Raw genomic sequence first — 20,706 nt, 5'->3', positions numbered from 1 at the left:
TCTTCCCTTGGTCCTCTCATCCTAAACATTTAGATGCAACATTTCAGTGGTCTGCATGATTAATGTGGGACTTTAGCATCCCTCAGGGGCACCGAGAGAAGGGGTGCTAACACGTTAAGGACTTTCATTAGCCTCCTGCAACCTGGTTCTGTGTCACCCTTGCTTTTGATAGACAGATTCAAAGCTCAGGGGTGATCGTTGCTTTTGTGTTGTAAGTATAGGCTTCTCCCAGAGCTCTGGGGTTCTGTGGGGGTGACAATAGGACCACCCTGGGTTCCTAGGGATTCTGCAGTCCCTGTTGACCGGGAACCAGGCCTGAACCCCAGATCTTCTGATACAATCTATGCCAGACCCAGACTACCAATCCAGGGCCCTGGTAACTGTGGGACCGTCCTCCAGTCTGGCCCTTAGCTTCCTGACATTCCTTGGAATGCAGCCTGCTGAGCCAGAGAAGCCACATGATACTGTCTTCAAGAGGGGACCATGTGCTAGCAACGTGTTCCTTGAAGATGATTTTTGGGAACTGTCTCATTTCTGTCTGTTTTGCCTGGAAACCTGACTTCCACATCTAAATTAATATGACCTCTCCCCACCTCCCACCGCCCCCCCCCCCCCCCAGGCCCTTTCTTTCTTTTTCCTAATGTTTGCATTTGTTCTGTGACTGCAGAGTTTCTCCCTCGGATGCTGACTCTACCGTAAGTGAGGAGTCCAGTGAGAGGGACGTGGGAGACAAGACGCCGGGACCAGTGAACGATGGCCAGTCCCACAGAGCCCCACAGAGCGGTCTGTGACTCTTCTCATTCTCCACGTTCAACATAGTAATGATGAGATTCCAATAGGATAAGGTTTTATGCTACTTCAAATGCTAGACCCTAAAAAAAAAAAATCTGCAGTGGAATACTCATCATCTGTATGGTGAATTTCTCAGCATCGACTGTCACTGTCTAATGTCGTCCTAGTGTCTTCGTTGAGGCGGGAGACCGTGCTGGAGGTTAGGGGTTCACTCAAGTATGTTTTGAGGTTAATAGCCATGTTCCATTCTAGTTTAGAGTCCTAATGGTTTTCCTCTCCGAAGAACAGGAGGACCCAAACTAAAACCAGAGTCTCAAAAACTACCTCCAGAATTTAGTGACCTTCTTAGGATCCAATTCTGGATTTTTCTCAGCTGTCACTGCCAGGAAGTCATTTATTTATCATGGGTCCAAATGCATTCTATTTGGTCCTGTTCCTAGATCCTTCTTCCCGCAGGTAGTTCAGTGAGACCGAATGGTGTAGCATATTTATATCTGTAGTCTGTGGCTTTTTAGGCCAGGTCTGAAATGAACTTCATGTCCATCTCAAAGGACTTTACTGTGGAGCTCGTGCTCTGTGATCAAACTAAGCCCACAGGTCTAACTAGACTTAGGGGCATTTTTTGGTGTGATGGCAAGGTAGTTTGGTTTTAGTTTAACAGATTCCGTAAATAAATGTGCGAGTACAGCTCTTGTATTTGTTGGAGTTTTATTTATATCTCAGGACTGTTTCAGTAATGCAAAGAAAAGTGGGATGCTCAGGATATTATTTTTAATAGTAATTTTTATACTTAAACATTTGTCATCACACATTTCTTTGTTTGAAATGCTCTACAGAGTGAATCGTATTCTATAAATGAACAGATTCTAGCTAGAAGCCAGAGGGCCTGATCTGTCACCGTCATGCGTGTGATCTTGCGAGTCCCTCAGCCTTTGGGGCTTCTGTGGGACTAAACTAGCTCATTTCTGAAATTCCTTCCAGCTCCTTTTTGATGTTAAAGAAAACCCCCTTAGAATAAGGGAAGAGTTTTTTCTTTGGATCCGGTTTCACAGAATCTTAGAAGTTATTTAGCACCATGGTAACAGGTGCTCTGTTTCAGATAGACAGGACTAAAATCTAATTTTGATTCCAGGAAGGAAATATATGAGGGGGGAAAAAAAACAAACAATCGGTTCTGGGGTTTCTCTGTATCTGTTAATTGCTTATCTGAGAAAATCTCGCTTTTAGTTCCCACATTTAACTCCTGACAGTTTTAGTATATTTTGCATGGCTAACAAAAATCAAAAGTCACTATCATCGTATATTCAAAATCCAGGTAGTGAGCATGTGAGGTGTGGGACTGAGTTGCCTGTGGAAGGAGGCAAGTGTGTTAGATGTTCTTGTGAGTTCTAGAAGCATAGCTGCTGCCATTATGATTTGGAGAGACACCACAGTGTGCACATTATTTTCATGTTTTAGAAAGATTATTTTCTCACTGTAAATATCAATTCACTTGGAAGATTTTATTTATTTCTGTAAAGCTTCCATGAAGGCATTTTATTGCTTGCGTAGAACTTAATTAAATACCGTATAGAAAAGATTGTGAGTTTGTAACCCCTCCTCCGTGTTGCCCTGGGGCCAGTGTTGCCTCTTACCACAGCAGGTGGCATGGCGCCGGGTCCCCTCTGACTCCTCGGCGAGGCTTTCGATGGATGTCACAAGTCATCTGACATTTCCAGGACCCACATGGCAATATAGCTGAGAAAAGAGCTTGTTTTGGTTTTGGTCTGTTAAAGGTTGTGCTTTATTCCCTTCCCAGCTGACTGTTTTTGGAAGGCAGCTAGACCATAATGCATATATGACCGCCCATGGATGGACCCTTATGACGTTATTGACTCAGATGTCACTGTGTTCATGGTTATCATGGTTTTAGAATAAGTCACATCATTACCACGGGTTCCCTTTAGCAGAGCTGTCAAGAGCGAGATGAGATAGGGAGGTGACGTACCTTCCTCGGGTGAAGGCAGAGGCCTTCAGACCGTTACTGTGCCACCACTGTGGTGTCCTTGCATAATGTCACATCCCCTTTCCTTCTGTCACCAGGAATCCCCCAATAGGTAAGGACTGCGAAACACGGTGTGCACGGGTGTGATTTTTTAAGGAGTTGGACTTCATTAAGGAGAATTCCACAAATTCCGAATTCTAGAATGGAATTCTTAGTTGGAACTAAGCTGACATCTACCTTGGCATGTGCTGAAGAGTTTGCAAAGAAGGGGCGCCTGGGTGGCTCAGTCCGCTGAGCGTCCGACTCTTGGCTTTGGCTCAGGTCGCGATCTCAGGGTCCTGGGATCAAGCCCTATCTCGGGCTCCGTGCTCAGTGGGGAGTCTGCCTGAGTATTCTCTCCCTCTGCCCCTCCGCCTGCTTGCTCGCGCACTCACTCTCTCTCTCAAATAAATAAATCTTAAAAAAAAGTTGGCAAAGCAAATTAATAGTTTTAGAGAGATTGCAGGGCACCTGTGTTGACTACCTGTCACATCAGTGTTTTTCAGATGATTGTGGAGTGCTTGTTTATGAAATGATTTGAGGTCATAAATTAGAATTCTTTGTATTGCGGCAGATCCCCAGAGGCCTCTTTGAGGTAACACTTTATGAACTTAGCTGAGATGACTGGTCGTTTAGTCCTGCATTCAGCAAATGGGTGCTCAGGGCCTGTGGTGGGGGAGGCACTGGAACAGGATGAAGAGGGAGAGAGAAATGGAATCCCTGCCTCACAGGATATTAATGGGGGCCACGGGCCTTACGGATGATGCACTTTGACCGTATTCACCTATAGATAATGAAGTTCGTATTTCTTGAGAAGTGTTCCATTGCTTCAGCATTTTAGCAGTGATCATTGCCCTTCCCTCTGTCATTCTGCTTTGTCAACGTTACCCCATACTCTAATTTCTATAATTACAATTTTTTTTTGGTTTTGTAATATTTGAATAGAAATGGGTTTTAATCCAAAGTCTCTAACTTACCTTAAGGCAGATTCACACAGATTAATCTCTGTGTATCGAGTTGTACTTTCCATTGGTTATTGTTGTCCAGGTTGTTTTTTAAAAAAAATAAATTATGCAGTACATAGCAAACAATAAAAATAACCCAGTTATAAAATATATATTTATATATATATTTTAATAAATATATATATACTGCTGGGTTCCGAGCAGTTTGGAAGCTCGAGGATTTTCTGGGCTTCTCGTGCGTCTCTGGTTGCAGTGGTGAATTATAGAGTGACGAGCCATGACCATGGCTGGGGGCTGGAAGGGGCACAGACAGGAGCCAGTCACAGGCCTGCAGCTCCCAGGTGCCCAGGCAGGCAGATAGCACTGCGGGGGGGGGGGGGAGCGGGGGATGCATTCTTCCTTTGTCATCTGTGTGTCCTGGTCTTTTCACCTTCCTGGAGGAAAGCGGTCTCACCTTTAAGTATTAGTAGCTTACTGGGCCCCCCTTTGTGACATTTGCTGCTACGCTGTAAGTTTGGGTTAGCCAGGCTAGCCTATCTGGAGAAGCTAATTACCTCCTTTTAGGCATCGAGCCTGTAATTTGAGTAGCTGCCCCCGGATGAATGGTGGTGCCCGGCTGTGCTCATGTTGCACAAATAGGCTCCCTCCGGGCCCAGGGCAGGGAAAGAAAGCCCCAGATTAGCCTGAATCGAGACAACTATGCCTCCTTGCTAAGGGAGTCGTCATTCATTCACAGTTCCATAAATCATTTCTAATCGTGTGGGGTAATGAATGAATATAATTCACATTGAGAGGAAGTACAAAGACTTCCATACTACTGATGTGCATACATTCCTTATGTAAAATAGCTGTTACTATTTTTTACTGTTTTGCTCATTCTATCCTGTTTTATTTTATTTATTTTTTAAAGATTTTATTTATTTATTTGAGAGAGAGAGACAGAGATAGAGAGAGAGAGCACTAGCTGGGAGGAGAGGAAGAAGCAGGCTCCCGGCTGAGCAGGGAGCCCAATGCGGGGCTCGATCCCAGGACCCCAGGATTGTGACCTGAGCAGAAGGCAGACGCTTAACCTACTGAGCCACCCAGGCGCCCCTCTATCTTGTTTTACATCAAGGAGAAACCTCTATATTTTTCACTTGCGCTTGAATCAACCTCAGGCTTTTGTTTGAAAACAGATTCCACATGCTCTCACTCCTTCTCGTGGCCTCTTGGCCATTTATTTTAAAGCAGTGTCCAGGGTGCTCTGTTAAGCATCTGCCTTCGACTCAGGTCATGATCCCAGGGTTCTGGGATTGAGCCCTGCATCGGGCTCCCTGCTCAGCGGAGAGTCTGCTTCTCTCTCTCCCACTCCCCCCTGCTTGTGCTCTCTCTGTCTCTCTCGCTCTCTCCAATAAATAAATAAAATCTTTAAAGTAAAAAAAAAAAAAAAAAGCAGCATCCGTAGGGTTCAGTGAGCGGCTGTGGCTTATCAGAGGGAGTGCTTCCCAGTAGCTCTGTTGAGCTCTTTCCATCTCTTTAGCCCTTCTGTATCTCTCGCTCTTTGCCTTTATAAAAGTAAAGTTTATCGGGATTATTTCTACTGTAAAAGTCATACTTGTTAAAGAACATCCTCACTAGAGAAAAGGCAAGAAATTGGAGAAAATCACCCATTATACCAAGATCCAATCTCTGTTTTCTTTTTCGAAATTCTGATTACTTTTCTAACATGTTCCAGGTAGTAAAATATACATGCCATACAGTTTCCCCTCTTGACCATTTTTTTAAAAAGATTTTATTTATTTATTTGAGAGAGAGCAAGAGAGCAGGAGCCCAACATGGGGCTCAACCCCAGGACCTGAGACCATGACCTGAGCCTAAGGCAAATGCTTAACCAACTGAGCCACCCAGTCCCCCCCCACGGCCATTTTTAAGGGTACTACTCTTCTTTTTTTAAAGTTGGAATGAATGCCCCGCAGACGGCAGCTTTTTCTCCTCGAGGCTCTTCACCTTGGTTTTCCTCGTGCATCAGAACTGAAAGGCCAGACGCGTTCAGTGTCTGCATGTCCACACTCCCCTCATCTTCTGTCTTTTCCCCAGTATAACTGCCTCAGTGACTACGTTTATATCTCTCCAAATGAGAGCGGAAGTTCAGAGCTGCTGTCAGTGTTTCCTTAAAAGTTCCGCAAGCCACTTAGTGACTCTGCGCAGCGCTTGCGCTTTCCCTTCCCCTCCTGAAGACTTTGAAACGCCTTTAGACAAAACAGGGCAAGTTTTGGCACCAAGTAGCATGACGATTGATTATTTGCTGTTTCTTCAGGATGGCTTTATTTATTTATGCTTTTGCTTCTCCTTCTGCTCCAGGGCCACCGCCGCCCAGTTCGGGGAACGAGCAGCACTCGTCGGCCTCCATCTTTGAGCACGTGGACAGGCTGTCCCGGTCCTCGGAGGCCAGCAGGCGGGTTCCCAGTAAGATACAGCTGATCGCCATGCAGCCCATCCCGGCCCCTCCGGTTCAGCACCCCGCACTGGCCGACCGGGTGGCAGAAACCAACAAAATTAACAAGGAGGTATTTGCTCTTTTTTAAAAAGTCCATTTATTAAAAAAAAAAAAAAAAAATTCACATTCTGATTTGGTCACTGCTTAAAAACAGGTGGAAATTGCTAAAGGTAGGAGCTGCTGACAAGTATTCGTCGTTTTAAATATCAAGCTGAGTTTTTGTTTAGATCCAGTGCCGTTCAAGGACACTGTTAGGCGTATGGCAGACGTGCAGAGAGTTAACATAGCAAACCCGAGCCTCCTATCCTTCAAAAGTCCTCCTATGGCCCTTGGCTGATGTTTGGGGACTTACGTTTCAGAAACATTCCCACTATTCCCAGAACAGAGTGGCTCACTGTGCCCAGATTGTTTATGCAAACAGTATGACTTATCTGAACATCTCTTTTCCTTCTGGGACTCTGGAATTTGGGCACATGCTACGCAGAGGGAGCCTGTTGGACCAGCCCCCAGGACGAATCCTGGGCATTGCATCTCCAATGGGCTTCCTTGGTGGACATTTCACATGTGTCATCACAACTCATTGCTGGAGGAAGGAAGCAACATTGTTGTGTGTGGCTCCCCTGGGGAAGGCCTCCTAGAAGCTTGCTACTGGTTCCTCCGGACTTCACCCACATGCCATTTCTCTTTGCTTATTTTGATTTGCATCCTTTTGCTATAATAAATGGGACTAACTGCTGAGTCCTATGAGTTTTCCTAATGAACCTTTGAACCTGGGGTGATCTTAGGACCACTGTAGACTTTGTGATCCCTGATAGATCCACTCTGGCCCCAAGGATCTACTAATACCTAGTAAAATCCGACTCCAGTGAATCCTGGAAGAGTGAGTTAGATCCACTTCTCCCCTGAGATTTTGGGAACTAGAAGGCCAGGCCAAGTCACTGTTAACTTGACCTTGAGAGATTTGACCTGGGCTAGACAATGAGTGGCCCAAAGGCCATTTAGGATTGCACATAAGGCAGCTCCATGTCTGTCCATTTCCTGCCTCTAAGAAACACCTGCTACTGTTGTGAGTTCTGCCAGGGTGAAGTAGTAGGAAGTTGGTACAGTTGTAACCCCCTCCCCGCTTTAAAGGTGATCCTTAAAGTAGATCATCTTACAGAAGTCCTATCAAGAGTTCTTAATGGTCTTTCCTTCTTTTGCTAAGAATGTGCACTGTGGGTTTAGGATGGTGTGCACTGCCTGTGCTCACCAGTGCTGGGGAGCCCCAGCCCTGCACAGCCCCCGGCCTAACCTAGACCTGTCTCCCGCATCTCGAGTTGCATGTGCCTCTGTGCTTACCATGTGTAAGCACCCTAAAGTGGATTCTCCGTGTGCCGGAAAGAAAGAAGGGAGTATGCTCACCAGGCCTATGGCCCCACAACTTGATAGCGTACATCTCTGTTTTTCTTTTACTCTCTTTTTAAAATGTAGTATTAGATGCATACGTGGGCTATGGGACCCAGCCTGTGGCTGACGGCAGATTCTCTGGCCCCGTGCGTGTGTTGGGCTGTCCATGTCGCCCCTTTGGGGCCTCGCGGGAGCCTGGGACGGCCATCTGGGGGAAAGGAACGCCTTCCCAAGATGCCCTCTCCACATGGGGGCCCCTTCGGGAACATTCCATGTGTCTCCCTTGTCTCCCCTCGGCCGTGCAGATCCAGACGGCGCTGCGGCACAAGTCCGAGATCGAGCACCATCGGAACAAGATCCGGCTCCGCGCCAAGCGCCGCGGGCACTACGAGTTTCCGGTGGTGGACGACCTGTCCTCGGGCGACACGCGCGAGCGGCACCGTGTGTACCGCAGGGCGCAGATGCAGATCGACAAGATCCTGGACCCCACGGCCAGCGTGCCCTCGGTGTTCATAGAGCCCAGGAAGAGGTGCGCGTCCCAAGCAGGGCTCCCCGAGGTCTGCCTGTGGAGGCGCCCACGGCTCTGCTCCCGCTCCGGCTGCTCTCATTCACCCTCCTGCCCCTCCTCTTGCCCCTTATTCCTGGGTTTACTCTGCCTCCTCGAATTCAGCTAGTTGAAAATAGCAGTCGCCCTTTCTTTCTCAGATGGTCCCCCCCCCGGTTTCCCTCCTCCGTCTCCCCCCATCCCGCCCTCGCTCCCAGTACCTTCCCCTCCTCTGCGTGGGCAGGTCCATTTCTTTTCCCACAGCTGCCCTCAGAGTCTTGGTCTCTTGGTCTTCCAGACCCCCGTCCCTAAGGCGCATGCGTCGTCTCTGATCACTGCCCTCATTTGTGTCTTGCCCTGTTCAACACCTGTAATGGTGTCGGTTACCTGCCACGTGGAACCTGCGCTCCGTAACACGCGGGGCCCTGCCTCTCCATTCTGGCTGCGTTCCACCGTCCAGCGGTGTAGACAGGGTCTCCCCATTAGATGGTCCCCTCATTCCGCCCGCACCCACATGCATCTGCTTCCCCTTGCTGGCCCTCAGGATGCTGGTGCCTGCACTTCACACCCTGTCCCCGCATCCCTCCTCCTCTGCAGATCCTACTTGCTTCTTAAGACCCAGTTCAGGCCCCATAGCCAGCCACGGTATCAGTAGCCCACACTGACCTTGCCCTTTCCTGAATGCCTGAGAAAAAGTCATGGTATTTTATTACCTTACATGATTCTCTGCTGTTCCATGCGTTTAATATGCTCAGGTAGACTGTGGCTTTCTTATAGCAGAATCTGTGTCTTACACATTGTTTGTATCCTGTGGGGTGTTTACCGCAGTGGCCAGCACATCCCAGATGCTCAGAAAATACTTAATGTTTAGTTGATAAGCTACTGGCAGGAAGGTTTATTTCCTACCAAGATAACCTCTTCCCTCCCCCCCACCCCCGGAAGCTCCAGGATAAAGCGATCTCCCAAACCACGTCGGAAACACCAGGTCAATGGCTGCCCCGGAGATGCCGAGAAGGACAGACTCATCACCACAGACAGCGACGGCACTTACAAAAGGCCCCCCGGTGTCCACAACTCTGCCTACATCGGTTGCCCAGTACGTAATGCTGCTTCTTGCTTCTGGGGTCAGGGTGGGGTGGCTCTTAGGGGAAGGAGAGTGAACAGTGGTGGCCGTGGCCCTGTGTGGTCATGTTGCCAGATGACTGACACTCCAGGGCCAGCTGGGCCGTGAGGCGTGGGGGGAGGGGGCCGGTGGGCTGCTCCTTTGAGGGGAGACATGAGTCACAGAGACCAGCGGGCAGCTGAGTGAGCCCTCTGGAAATGTAACTCTTGTGTTGGTCCTTTCTGTGTGCAAGCCCTGCTGTCATATGCTTCGGGATGGGTCCTCCTTGAGGTTAACTGGGAAACAGAAGTTTGTTTTCTTTTTTTTTTTGTCTTCCCCTGGTCCGAGAGTTGTTTGGGTTTCTTGGTAATAGGAGGGATATTTAGGGTTTCGTCTCTCCCTTCTGTTCCTGGAGTGCTAAGAAGGTATTTTATGTGTGTGTGTGTACATGTATAATTTTAATGGAAGAAAAAGGTTAATGGAAATTAAAAAATACAGAATTAGGTATTTTTGTTTTCAAATGGAAAGGGGCCCACTCCGAACTGCTTGAGGTGCTCAAGGCAGACATTGGTGGCTTTAAGGCACATGCACAGACCCCACTGAGTAGGGAAGAAAGGGCCCGCCTCCCCACCGGTGTGCGAGACACCCCCAGATGGAGAGGGAGCTCTGGATGTGGCTGACTCGAGCAGTGCCAGACACACAGTGGACACCGGTAGCCTTGTGCCGGGGGCAGGCCTGGCTCATGGCACAAGACCCCTTCCTCCTCCCAGAGATACACAGAGGCATCCTTGTTTAGAGAGAAATTAGCAAGAGGAGAAAAAAAAAACAAACCCACATCCTTGGAGAAGGGGTTTGTGATGTACGTGATGATCACTTTGGATAGAGCTTGTGTGCCCTTAGCCATTGTCTCCTAATTACACAAATAACTAACCCCGAAAGATGTGAAACCTGATCACACAAATCTGCCAAACACCACACTGACATTGGGGCTAAATGTCATTGAATCGTGGTCATCTGAAAGAACCAGACTTTTCCTTGGCAACTTCCTGTATTTCTAGTGTCCTAAAGACTGGCCGCGCCTGCTTATGAGGATCGGTGCAGTCCCAGAGGGGTGCAAGGTTCTATAGACTCAGCTGCTTTGCTCCTGACTCTGGCCGTTTCGGAAGGCTGCAAGTGAGTTCCTAAGATAGGGGAGCCGGTCCCGGCAGTTCTTACAGCAGATGGAGCTCTTGTACTGCTGTTGTGCTTTGGACAGGTGGTTGTCTGGGCGTCTGCGGTGTTTGGCTTCATCTGGGAGGACTGTCCCCTTGGCTCCCCAGGATGTTCACCTGAAGCTTTGGCTTTTGTCTCCCCCGGGACTTGCAGGCCTGATGTGTGAAACCAATGAATAGAAGAAGGGGGCATTCCTTCTCCCCAACCCCCTTACTTCCCTAGCCAGCCAGGGCTCATTCCCTCAAAGAAAATCTGCACCAGTGCTATTTCAATCCTGTCCCCTCTTTTTTTTTTTTTTTAAGTAGCCCTGAGTTCTGTCATCTGATGCCATTGGGTCTTGTGTCTTCCCCTTGATCTCTCCATTTGTCTTCATCAGTGATCCAAAATCAGGCCGCCTTCAGGGGGGGCCTGGATCATCTTTTCACTTCTTGCTTTTTTTTCTTAGCAGCAAGTGCAGAGGTTCCTCCTTCAGCTGGTGGAAATAAACCCTTCCCTGGAGAGCACCACCTCAGTCAGCCGGCTTCATTTTTCAGAGATTCCCTAAAATGAAATTTTTCTCAGATGGACTTTTTACTTTCTGTAAAAATTCTAAGCCACATGCTCTCAAAGATAATGCTTTTTTTGTGGAACTCACTTTTTCTTAGGTAGTATTTCATCTTGAAGATTTTACTACACATACATGTTTTTTCTTAAATTTTGCACTTCACCCTCAAAATATTTTCTCGTTATGAGCTCTGTTCTCCTAGGGTGAAAGAAATATTCCTGTATTTCTTGGCAGCTAGGGGTTACCATTATAATTCAGGCCTCAGCACACTGTGGCCCTCAGGCCAAATCCGGCTAGCTACCAGTTTCTGTGACGTTTTATTGGAACACTGTCATGCTCGTTCATCTGCGTGTTCTCTCTGGCTGTTCTCACTGAGTGGCAGACTTCCAATACAGAGCAACAGCGACTGTATGACTCAGAGCCTACAATATTTGCCATTTCGCCCTTTTCAGAAAAAGTTTGTATACCCCTGATCTAATTTATCATCCAAACCTGACACCTGGGAGCGTGATAGAAGGCTCTATTAATGATTATATTGGGACAGCAGGCATAAGTTGAGATTGTCCTCGGCCAACCAGGTTATCTGATCATACATCCTCTCTGATGACTGAAGGTAAAACAAAAAACAAAAAACTTCCTATGTATTTCTCAGGAATGATAGGTGGATGCGTATCTATACAAAGGAAACAAATTGACCAATAATGAAGCTATCAGACTGAGACTCAAGAGAGCGGAATTCAAATTCCAATGGGGATCCTGGATAAATCTTAATGTTCATAGACCACTGTTACCCATTTATTATTCAGTACCACCTATCTGTGAAACACTGTGCAGACGTTGGGATATAGAAGAATGAACAAGACCTCTTCTTGGCCTGCAAGGTGCTGGTAGTGGAGCCCGCCAAACGAGGAGCCTGTTAGAGGTAGAAGGAACCGGAAGCTGTGACGTCATGGCTCCGAAGCTCTTTGCCTTCTTGGCAGGATTCATGAGTCCCGCCTTCACAGCTTCACAGTGTATTTCTTGCTGTAAAAGTTAAACCGTTGGAATCTCAGTTCGGGCCTGCAGTTTTTTATGTGGCTGCAGGCTCGCTTCCTTGCCATGCAGTGTTCTAAAACAAAATTGAGCTGAGCAAATTTAAAGATCTCATTGGCTTTCTTCAGGAGTTCATGAATCAGGCAGCATGCCACCCAGCAAGTAGAAAGGAGCTCCGAGGGGTGGTACGAAATGGAAAGTTTTTATAGACCGAAGGGGGCAGAAAAGGAAGTTTTCTAACAAAGAGTGGATTGTTTTAGGCAAGGTCACCTTTCTTTGGGGAAAGGGGGGAGGGGGTCTGTTGTGCAGATGACCTCACTCGTGCTGATCAGGAATTTCCAGATTGACTGGTTAAAGGTCACATTCCTGGGAGAGGCTGAAAGTGCGGTAAAGTCTTGCTTTGCTCTCTGGGGGCAATGACTCCATTTTGGGCTGGTTGTTGCTTTCTTGCTTTCTTCTTTGTTTTTTGAAGAACAGCTACCTAGCCATTTACTGGAACCACCAGGAACATCGCTTCTGTCTTTGGAGAGACCCCTTCACTTACCAGGGGGATGTGTTTACAGAGACACTTTTCCTTTTGCTCTACTGTGAACTGTTAGGTTGGTGACACACTCCTGGCCTCAGTCTTCCCTCTCTACTCCCCAGGAAAACCCAAGAATGGGAGAAGGGCCTGCACGCGGACATTTTATCCACCTCACAGGGAAAGGAACACAGAGTTCTTCCAGGGCTCCGTCACAGATCCAAGAGCCCTTTGGGGCTCCAAATCCTTACTTAGAATCCCTAGGTGACAGATGTCACTTAGTAGAACCTTTCCTGCAATAGCCCAGTTTTAAGGAAACAGACTTCCGGGACCAGGGTGTCCTGTCCGCGGCAGCGGGGCCACCCACTTGCTGCTGGGAGGGGAAGGGCGCCTGCCCCACCTCAGGAGGGTGGTCACGGCTCAAGGGCCGTGGTTTCTGTGGAGGAGTCAGGGCCTGGTGATGCCACAGCTTCAGAGTCTGCCGAGAGAATCCAGAAATCTGAGCTTTAGTATAAAATTTTCAGGTTTTGAGAAATATTGGCTCTTTATTTCTTTTAGACCGCACAGGCCAAGCGGAACAGGTCTGCGGGCCATGTGCGGCATGCCAGGCCGTAGTGTGGTTTTCTGTCTGTTTGGGGTTAAGCAGCTGCTGCCCTTCAGTGTTCGACGCTGGTGTGAATAAAATAATGATCATCTGTTGGACAGGACCTAATCATGAGGAAGCATTGTATTATTTTTTTTATTTTTTTTAAAGATTTTATTTATTTGACAGAGAAAGAGAGAGCATAAGCAGGGGGAGCAGCGGACAGAGGGAGAGGGAGAAGCAGGCTTCCCGCTGAGCAGGCAGCCCAGTGTGGGGCTCAATCCCAGGACCCCGGGATCATGACCCAAGCCGAAGGCAGACGCTTAACCGACTGAGCCACCCAGGCGCCCCATGAGGAAGCATTTTAGACAGTTGTCTGAGAGTAAGGATGTGTCTGTGGAACAGAGATTTTTCTTTGTAAAAGAGTCATTGATCCGAACATCAATACAGACAGGAATGTCTCCTTTAGCCCCTTGAGTAGGGTGGTCCAACCAGCTGAGCCAAACTGGGCCAGTTGGACGAGCAAAGCATTCTAGATACAAGGCGCCCACCCTTCCTCATGGAGGGCACCAGATCACCAGCCCCTCGTGCAGAGCCCCTTCTCCTCAGGGTGTCACTGGCAGTAACAGTGATGACGTGCTTCCGGCGCTGCTGACACCAGGAGGGCCTCCTCTCACATCCGTTTCCTCTTTTGTCTCTTGTGTATATTACGGCAGCATTTTGCTCATGAAGCAGTATCAGGAAATAAGATTTTAAGAAACCTTAATTGTTACTTATATCCCTATCTCTTCGACAGTAGGTATAGAATATAATTTAAACCTTTCTGGGTGACTCATGTTATTCAGAGGTAGCTCCATTTGAAAGACATGTGGTTTCTGAATAAACACTCTCTATTTACCATTATAATCAGTTGTTATAATAAGTATCAAAGTTGTTTATACACACACAGGTGCAATATGGTGGTGACTTTGATCTCTTCTGGGGTTGTGTAGGGTGACTTTTTCTTACCATAGTCAATAGACTGCTTTAGTTTTGGGTATCTATGGAAAGTTGACTTGGTATTTTAGTATATAAGACTCTGAGACATTTTTTAGCTTCTTAGAGGCATTTAATAAAAATACATACTTTCAGGTATTGCATTTCAGATAATTGGTTGAGTTTTGCTGGCCAAATGATTGTTGACTATTTTCACTTTTTTCTTTCATCCTAATTCAAGCTCCCCCTGCCACTGCCATCCCATAGCTGTTATTTAGAAAATTCTTACGGTAAACTTTTTCCTCAATGTCAGTGAAAATTGTTAAATTCCATTTTGGCCCTGTAGTTTTGCTTTCGAGTCACCACAGAAGCTCACATCTGATCCTTGTTCCCTTTGCTGTTTGCCTTGCTGTAGTCCGATCCCGATCTCCCGGCCGATGTGCAGACCCCATCCTCTGCTGAGCTGGGGAGGTATCCAGGCCTGCCCTTCCCAGCCTCCCAGTACATCCCGCCCCAACCGTCAATCGAGGAGGCGCGCCAGACCATGCACTCCCTCCTGGATGATGCTTTTGCTCTCGTGGCCCCCAGCAGCCAGCCTGCCAGTGCTGCGGTCGCAGGCCCTGGGGTCCCAGCCGTCCTGCCTGTGAACAGCACCCCTTCCCGGGATGAGAGGCGAGCCACCCAATGGGGGTCCTTCTACAGCTCTGCTCAGACGGCCAACAACCCATGTAGCGTAAGTACTGGCCTAGAATTCTCTCATGGGCCAGATGTTGGAATTTTGTTGCCTGACTTCCTCAATTTCAGAATCACTACAATAATACTGAATTCATTTGATCAGAATTAAAGCTTGGCTGAGGGACCTCAGTTTTCATTATTTTCTCCTGAGTTAATTCTTAATGTTGGAAGCATCCTTTTATGCAACTCTGGTGTTTTATGGGAGTCTCTTCCTGGGTTCCCTCAGTGTCGTGAAATGGAGGCGGGGCAACTGTCAAAGCATGTTCTTATTGATGTCTTCATAAAAGGTACAGTTTAGAATGTACCAAATCATTGGGCTTCTTCTTAGAAGGCCACCTGGGACTGGAGCAGTCCTCGAGGCTCCAGGACTATAGGCAGCGAGCCCACAGGCAGGCAAGGACAACCATTTCAAATATCAAGTTTCCACCTTAGGACTTAACATTTCAGGATTTCATCTTCCTTTGTTATCCTTTATTTTTTTCATATTCCATCAGTCCTTTCAAATGTGCCTCCTCAAAATACGGGGGAAGAGGTAAAACTGAAGGATGTAACATTAAATATTTTTTTGCTAATTCCAGATTGGATGATTGGACTAAAACATTTGATGCTGAGGGAAGTTAATTAGACCCGGTTCCTCAAGGAGTGTTTATACTGGGTCCTCGGATTTTGTTACCCACATTAAGGTGAAATTGGATGGTAGTGAACACATGTTAAAGGAATCTTTATCTCTGAAATTGGTTTGAATTTTCAAAGTATGTGGTTAGTAACAGATTGTTTCCTTCAATAACTGCTACCGTGTGGGGAAAATACCATTCCATCTCATTGTTGTTTTTAATGCTACAACTATACATATTAAATACTTCGTATTTGTAACTGGTAGTTTATAATCCGTAAGGAAATGGATGCTGTGGAACAAATTCTTTGATACAGTGAATGTGGATTCAGCTGCTGTCTCTTCACTTTAAGTTTCTTTCATTTGTTTACTAATCCAGGTAGATTTATGGAGTACTGCTAATGTGTGCACTGCACAGCTCCAACTTCTGCATTATGGCCGGGGGTATGTGGACAATTGAAGCAGTGATTTTAAAACAATGTGGTGGGTGCCTTGGCAGGGGGAAAGTACAGCCAGGGAGCATCTAATGAGCTGTGAGGTGTTTAGAAGGATTTTGTAGATAAAATGGCATCTAAGTGGAAGTCTGAAGGCTAATTAATGGTTGCAGGAGAAAAACATGGCAGAGACAGAATTAAAAGTGCCCAGTACAAATTTCTTCTGGACAAGATGGAGGAACAAGGTTGGATTACCTTCCTTCCAGAAACAACTAAAATAACAAGGAGGGGAAAAAAATATATATATATACATACACACATACAAATATATGGGTTTTCACAATCCTGGGCAATAGGCAGCAAAGGAGAGGGATCACTGAGAAATGAGTTGAGCTCACACATGTCCCAGTTTACTATCTTGAGAGAGTTTCTAGCTGCGGTGCAGGGAGGAAGACCTCAGGCAGAGCGCAGCGTTCTCTCTGAGTTGAGAAAGACAGAATTGGAGACTGGGGAGGAAAAGATAGGTAGATTTCACAACAGAGAGTACAAGAAAGCAGAGAATTCTAGAGATCTGCAGAGAATCTTCACCTGAGTACTGACCAGTTTAAGGGTATGAGGAAACTACCTAAGACTGGGGAAAGAACCACCTAAAAAGATTAGAGGGAATAGTCCTCAGAGCTCACACAGGTGTGGAAATAAGTTCCTACTGTAGAATGAATTGTGTATCCCCCAAATCCAAATGTTGAAGTCTAAACCCCATGTGGCTATTTTGGAGCTAGGGTCTTTAAGGAGGTGACTAAGGTTAAATGAGGTCATAAGTTTGGAATCCTGATCTGATAGAACTGGCACCCTTTCTCTGCCATCTGAGGATACAGCAAGAAGGTGGCTGTCTATAAGGCAGAAAGAGAGCTCTCACCATAAACAAAACCCTGCTGGAACCTTGATCTTGGACTTTCTGGCCTACAGAACTGCAAGAAAACAAATTTCTGTTGTTGAAGCCACCCACTCTGTGGTATTTTGTTATGACAGCCCAAGCTGATTATTACAGTTCCTTTCCTTCCAGAGTAGAAAGCTGCATAATTCATGGAGCACCAGTTAGATTACTCAGAAGGAGCATTGGTTTGCTTCAGTAGTGGAGCAAAATGAGCCCCAGATTAAAGCTTCTCTAGCTCTACCTAACAGCATAAAAACAATACGTGAACCTGAACAAAGCTCAAGAATATTTATAAAAAAACAAAAATATATAGCATCCAGCAAGGTAAAATTAATAATGTCTGAAATCCAATCAAAACTAACCATATAAGCAGAGGCAGGAAAATGACACAGAACTAGTAGACAAGGATTTAAAAAAAATAGTTATAATGAAGTTCCATATGTTCAAGAAGCTAGAGAAAAGATTGAATGTATTAATTAGAGGCATTGAGGACATTAAAGGATACATATCAACGTAGAGATGAAAACTATAATGTCTGAGATAAAATACATACTTATGGGATTAGTGACAGATTAGATATTGAAGAAGAAAAGATTAGTAAGTTTGAATACATAGTAATAAAAACTATCCAACATGAAACAAAGAGAGTAAGTAGACTAACAAAATGAATAGAGCATTGATGAGATCGGGACAACCTCAAGTGGACTAAATATACATGTAATTGGAGTTCCCAGAAGAAGGGAGGGAGAGTTAGAAAAAATCAATAATGGCGAAAAGTTTTTCAAATTTGATGGAAACTATAAATCTTCAGATCCACAAAGTTTGATGACCCACTATGCACAAGGAACATGAAGAAAATTATACCAAACAGTATAATCAAATTGCTCAAAATAATTGATAAAGATTTTGAAATCATCCAGAGAAAAAGGACACATTGTAATGCAGTGGAACAGAGGTGAGGATGACAGCAAAATTCTCATTGTCCAGAAGACAGTGAAACAATCCTTTAAAGAACTGAAGGAAAAAACTGTCAATTCTCTATTTGCTGAAAATAACTTTTAAAACTTTTTAGACACACAAAAGCTGAAAGAATGTATCACTGGCAGACTTTAATTACAAGAAATGTTATGGGAAATTCTTTGGGGAGAAGTAAAATGATGCCAGATAAAGATCTGGATCTACATAAATGAGTGAAAAACACTAGAAATGTAAATATGTGGGTAATTTAAAAAAACTTTTTCTTTATTATTTAAAATTTTTAAAAAAGATAATTGGCTACTTAAGGCAAAAGGATGACAGTGTATTATGGGGTTTATAGCATATATAGAAGTAAAATGTATGAAAACACAATAGCACAAAGGGCAAGAGAGGAGAAATAGAAGTACACTCTTTTGATGTTCGTATAGCATACACGAAGTGAAATAATAGCACTTGAAGGTAGATTGTGATGAATGAAAAATATAGAATATAAACTATAGCAACCATGAAAAAAACTTCCAGAGTAATAGTTAATAGCCAACAAAAGAGTAAAAATGAAATTATAAAAAGTACTCAGTCTTGGGGCCCATGGATGACTCAGTCAGTTAAGCATCTGACTATAGATTTTGGCTCAGGTCATGATCTCAGGGTCGTGAGATTGAGTCTGGTGTTCGGCTCTGTGCTCAGTGCAGAGTCTGCTTGAGATTGTCTCCCTCCCTCTCCGTCTGGCCCTCCCCTGGCTTGCATGCTCGCTCTCTCTCTCCCCCCACCCAATCAATCAATCAATCAATCAATCAATAAAATCTTAAAAAAAAAGTATGCAGTCCAAAAGAAGGCAGAAAAAGAGGAAAAGGGGAACAAAGAACATATGGGACAAATGGAAAACAGACACCGAGATGGTAGATTTAAATTCAGCCCTAATCACATTAAATATGAATGGTCCTAATATTCCTATTACAGGGCAGAGATTATCAGTGGAATAAAACTCAAGATCCAATTATCTGTTGCCCACAAGACACTCACATTAAATATAAATCCACAAATGGGTTAAAAGTATGGAGAAAGAAAAAAAAGTATGGAGATAGATAAACCGTGTTAACACTAGTCACAAGAAACTGGAGTGGCTATATTAATGTTAGCCAAAATGATCTTATAGTAAACAATATTACACAGAGGATCATTTCATAATACTATATTGGTCAGTTCATCAAGAAGACATAAAATCCTAAATGTTTATGTGCCTATGACAGAGCATCAAAATACGTGAAGTAAAAACTGATAGAACTGCATGCAGAAATAAACAAAGCCACAGTTATAGGCAGAGACTTCAACACTTTCAATAATTGAAAGAATGAGTACATAGAAGATCATTAAGGTAGAGAAAACTTGAACAAGTCTTGAATTAATACTGATTTTCAGCTTGAACTAATTGACATTTATAAAGTGCCTTACCCAAGAAGAGCAGAATGTACATTCTTTCAAGAGTACATGAGTGATGGGGATTAAAGAATACACTTATCATGATGAGCCCTGAGTAATGTATAGAATTGTTGAATCACTATACTGTACACCTGAAACTAATATAACACTTTACGTTAACCATACTGGAATTAAAATTTAAAAATTAGCTTTAAAAAAGAGTACATGGAACATTTATCAAGATAGATCATATTCTGGGGCGCCTAGGTGGCTCAGTTGGTTAAGTGGCTGCCTTTGGCTCAGGTCATGATCCCAGGGTCCTGGGATTGAGCCCCGCATCGGGCTCCCTGCTCAGCAGAGAGCCTGCTTCTCCCTTTCCCTCTGCCTGCCACTCTGCCTAGTTGTGCTATCTCTCTGTCAAATAAATAAATTAAAAAAATCTTTAAAAAAAAAAAAAGATCATATTCTGGGCCATAAAGCTAATCTCAATAAATTGAACAAGATTTGTATTATCAAACAATCCCATAAAAAATGGGAAAAGGGGAATGTCTGGGTGGTTCAGCCAGTTAAGTGGTTGTCTTCAGCTCAGGTCATGATCCTAAGGTCCTGGGATGGAGTCCCACATCGGGCTCCTTGCTCAGCGGGGAGCCTGCTTCTCCCTCTGCCTGCCATCCCCTCTGCTTACCATCCCCTCTGCTTGTGCTCACTCTCTCTCTCTCTTTCTAATTAAAAAAAAAAAAATGGGAAAGGATTCGAATACAAATGTCACCAAAGAAGAAATACAAATAATAAGCGGACAAATACGAAGAATCAGCAGATGGAGAGATCTTCAATCTCATTAGTCCTTAGTGAAGTGCAATAAATCATGAGATACCCCTATATACCTATTAGAATATGAACAACTGGAACTTTTATAAACTGTTGATAAGAATGTAAAATAGCACAACCTATTGAAAAACAGTTTGACAGTATCTTAAAAAATTAAACCTATGCCTTCTTTATGACCCAGTCATTCTATTCTGAAATATTTACTGAGGAGAAATGAAAGCTTATGTCCAGACAAAGACTTGTACGTTATGACAGCTTTCTTTGTAATAGATTCAAATTGGAAGCAACCCAGATGCACATCAACAGGCAAATATATAAACAAAAATGGTACTGAATTTATACAGTGGGATACTACTCAGTAATAAAAAGGAATGAATTTTTTATACATATGACAACATGTTTGGGTCTCAGAATAGTTATGCTGAGGGTAAGAAGCCACCCCCCCAACCAAAAAAAAGTGCATATTGTATGATTCCATTTATATGTAATTCTAGAAAATGCAAACTAATCTATAGTGACAGAAAGCAGACCAGTGGTTGCCTAGGGATGGAGTGAATTTGGGAAAGGGTATGGGACAGAGGGATAACAGAGGGGCACCAAGAAGCTTGGGT

At 44.9% G+C, this 20,706-nt stretch overlaps 1 protein-coding gene across 4 annotated transcripts in view; it reads left to right on the top strand.

Annotated features, from left to right (window-relative positions):
• KIAA1549 (KIAA1549 ortholog) overlaps positions 1 to 20,706 on the top strand; it is a 139,565-nt gene that overhangs the window by 87,247 nt on the left and 31,612 nt on the right. For all 4 annotated transcript variants that reach the window (XM_078059624.1, XM_036072795.2, XM_078059625.1 and 1 more), the window contains exons 12-16: positions 668 to 783; positions 6,121 to 6,326; positions 7,948 to 8,171; positions 9,129 to 9,282; positions 14,570 to 14,887. In XM_078059624.1, coding sequence (XP_077915750.1) covers positions 668 to 783; positions 6,121 to 6,326; positions 7,948 to 8,171; positions 9,129 to 9,282; positions 14,570 to 14,887 — 1,018 coding nt within the window. The remainder of the gene's footprint in view (positions 1 to 667; positions 784 to 6,120; positions 6,327 to 7,947; positions 8,172 to 9,128; positions 9,283 to 14,569; positions 14,888 to 20,706) is intronic.

This window comes from Halichoerus grypus, chromosome 12 (assembly GCF_964656455.1).
Source record: "Halichoerus grypus chromosome 12, mHalGry1.hap1.1, whole genome shotgun sequence".
In the NCBI taxonomy this organism is placed as follows: Eukaryota; Metazoa; Chordata; class Mammalia; order Carnivora; family Phocidae; genus Halichoerus; species Halichoerus grypus.
The sequence above is the reverse complement of the archived record's forward strand: the minus strand, read 5'-3'. Positions and strand labels throughout refer to the sequence as shown.